The sequence below is a fragment of the Aspergillus stella-maris genome, assembly GCF_047715825.1.
Source record: "Aspergillus stella-maris strain CBS 113639 unplaced genomic scaffold BDV14scaffold_209, whole genome shotgun sequence".
Classification (NCBI taxonomy): Eukaryota; Fungi; Ascomycota; class Eurotiomycetes; order Eurotiales; family Aspergillaceae; genus Aspergillus; species Aspergillus stella-maris.
This window is the reverse complement of record NW_027397003.1, coordinates 1-2,923: the sequence shown is the minus strand read 5'-3', so window position 1 is coordinate 2,923 and position 2,923 is coordinate 1. Positions and strand designations below refer to the sequence as shown.

Below are 2,923 nucleotides of genomic sequence, written 5' to 3'. Positions count from 1 at the left end.
GTTAATGGTTGAATTTGGTGAGTATTCCAATCGCGGCCAAAACGCGTGAGGTGGCCCGCTCGCTTACATGGCCCGCTCGCTTACCGAATACGTTATTGGTCTTGCTTTTCCAAGTACAGTCTGTATAGAGCTTATGTATCTGGTCAGAGGCCTCATTATATCTCGAAGAAGAGAGGTACTATGATATCATGTATCCTCGAGAGATGATATATCACATTCAGTGATAGTATAGATTAATTGACCAAGCAAGAGCATACTTGACCGAGCAAGGCGCTGTCCGATTGGCCCAGCTGAGTAATCCAAGTCCACCCTGGCTGATATTCTGCCGTTGTTGACCGCTATATTTCAAGTACCCAGGTACTTGAAACCTGCTAACTACCAAAATCCACGGTCTCTCCACCGCCTTCGCGGACGAACATTCTTGACCTCGACAAATTGGCTGAAAAGGCCGCCACTCGAGTAAGGATAATTAGGAGCCATCTGCAGAAACATGTTATACTACTACTGATTATTTAACCAAGGGTCTGTCAAAAGTTCACGAGCGCTCTGTCTCTCATCTGGGTCCCATCGAAGCATCTTCCTAATAAACTGCATAAACAGTTGCTTGTTCGCATATGTTAAAAATAGACTTCCAGAGCCATCCCACGTGTGAGGCACCAGACATGGTCAAAGAAAGTGAACTGTGAGTGGAAGGGGGCATTGAGGGTGACCAAGCGGGTCTAATGCAGTTTACATCCGGGGATAAGGCTGGCATTTTATAGACAAATTATAATTCGCCTACTAGAAATTGCGAGACGCTTCCATCATGCGGACCGCTTGATGGCAAAGTCTGCGAAGAGATTTGTTCTAAAAATCTCTTGGCTTTGCTCTGCGCTAGAAAAGACCGTCAAATGCGAGGGCTTGATATTAGTATGTATTCCTTGCCTCAGTCCTTTGTCCCACCAACAAACTCTTGCGTGTGGCTCAAGCTCGTGGCGCGTGGAGCAGTAGCTGAGGCTTCCACCAAGCCAGTACGCCTGATTCCAGTCGGTGATTTCTCGGTCCCAGTCACATTTGTCCCCGACGCTATGGGAAGAGTAGGATGGCTAGAAAACGGTCTAATAACATATTGTAAAATTGTTGATGTACAACCAGCACACCGGCGATTCTAGAAATCCTCCAGAGAAGCCGCACAAGAATCTCTTCTAGATACACTTTACAAACGAATCCATTCGTGTTGTAGTAGCTCAGCCGCGGACTTTCGAGATCTTGGATCAATTTCGAGCATGCCCTTAATAAAGTCAATGAGGATTGGGACTTCAGCTTTAGGCAAATCGATAGGTTTCAGGAAAGGTTTTGTTGCGCCATCTATCAGGCGTTCAAGGCAGGTGGGTTTTAAATTGGGAATTCGAAGAAGATTTCCTGGAACGAACTCGCATTACAATGATGATAGAAAATCAACAGACGACAAAGGGGCTTACCTTGCTTATCAAAAAAATGTGCACCGCGACTCCCTTTTTCTATAAAGGGAAGTGGAAATTGTCCAAGGACTTCAATGATCTTTGCTAGATGGTCATCTTCAACCGTCCATGTTCCTTTCGATGATGCTTCCCCGGAGAAAAGAACTATTCCTTGAATAAGCTCCACAATCTGTTGTAGTGTATAAGTTAGAGTAAATCGCACAGATATCTATCAAATAAGATATCCTTACAAGGCACCCGAGACTCCAAATATCCACGCCTATATCCCAAGGGGCGCCTATCGTCACTTCAGGGGCCCTCAGAGCTGGTGACTGGATTGAATCCGACAAATGATGTTCTCTCCAAGACGCTATATAATCATTGTAAGTTTTAGTATAGAGAAGATAGATTGGCATATTTACCAACGCCGAAATCAATTACTCTGACGTGGAGATCTTCTGTTTCCGAGACTAGTGATGTTGGGATGACCTCTCGAAGAGGTGTTGTAACACCACGTTGAGAGTCAATCCGCGCAGGTACTTCCGACAAATAGCGGGTAATTGTATTGCACGGATTCTCCAGCCCTAAAAGTATATTCGTTGGCTTCAAATCTACCATTAAAAGGAAGATGTCAGCCTTGCGGAAATGGTGAGTATTTAGGGTTTGCTATACCAGTATGAATGATACCACACTCCCTGTGCAGGAAATCAAGTGCAAGAAGAAGTTGTCGTGCAATAACTTTCACAGCCTTCACAGGCAGTCTTCCATCTTCATACTTGGCAGCCTGAAAGTCTAGGTGATGTCCTAGCACGTCGAATGCAAAGCAAACATGATCTCCATTGGGTCCTGTATGCGTGAATTGCTCGAAAAGATGGGACACGTAGTTGCGGCCTTGATGAGAACTGCGCCTAGAAACTTCCAAGATTTTCAAGAGAATTTCACTCTCAAAGATATCATGGGAACCGCCATAACAATCAGCCCTCAGTACCTTTAGCGCCACATATCTCTGATGCCTATCCGATTGTTAACTTAGTATGTGAGGGCGGTAGAACAAACACACTTTGAATCATTTGCTAACCAAACTGTTGAATATTGGCCATATCCCAGTTTCCTCAGGATAGTGTATTGGCCATCTCTAAGACCATCTCCCAGAGAAATAGGATGAAAACCCCCGGCTTTGTAAAAGTCTGGCTCTTCTGCGACCGGGGAATTGACACGGTCCACTGGTGCCACTTGAGAAAATGAACCAAGATATTTGGAAACTCGGGACCGATATCTTGCTAAGCTCTCTTTTATTAAACTCATAATGATCGCGGAGCAGGATTGATTGTCACACAAAGTTTGAGGTCACGCAGCAAGAGGGCAGAGTGATTATATCTGTCCCGTAAGTTGTGGGAAATGGGAAGGAGTCTGGTATTAGGAGGGGCGGATGCACCTCCGAGCTAGGCTAAATACTTATGATGCTGACTAAGACTGTGCAGACC

At 45.1% G+C, this 2,923-nt stretch overlaps 1 protein-coding gene across 1 annotated transcript; it reads right to left on the bottom strand.

The window, feature by feature from the left end:
* Positions 1-741: 741 nt before the first annotated feature.
* On the bottom strand, positions 742-2,874 carry BDV14DRAFT_186377 (protein kinase). The gene is made up of 6 exons (XM_073770804.1): positions 2,500-2,874; positions 2,112-2,452; positions 1,862-2,050; positions 1,691-1,809; positions 1,461-1,629; positions 742-1,401 (listed from the first exon to the last, which is right to left on the bottom strand). The coding sequence occupies exons 1-6, from the start codon at positions 2,742-2,744 to the stop codon at positions 1,196-1,198; spliced, it is 1,269 nt and encodes a 422-aa protein (XP_073621582.1). The 5' UTR covers positions 2,745-2,874; the 3' UTR covers positions 742-1,195.
* Between the last annotated feature and the right edge of the window lie 49 nt (positions 2,875-2,923).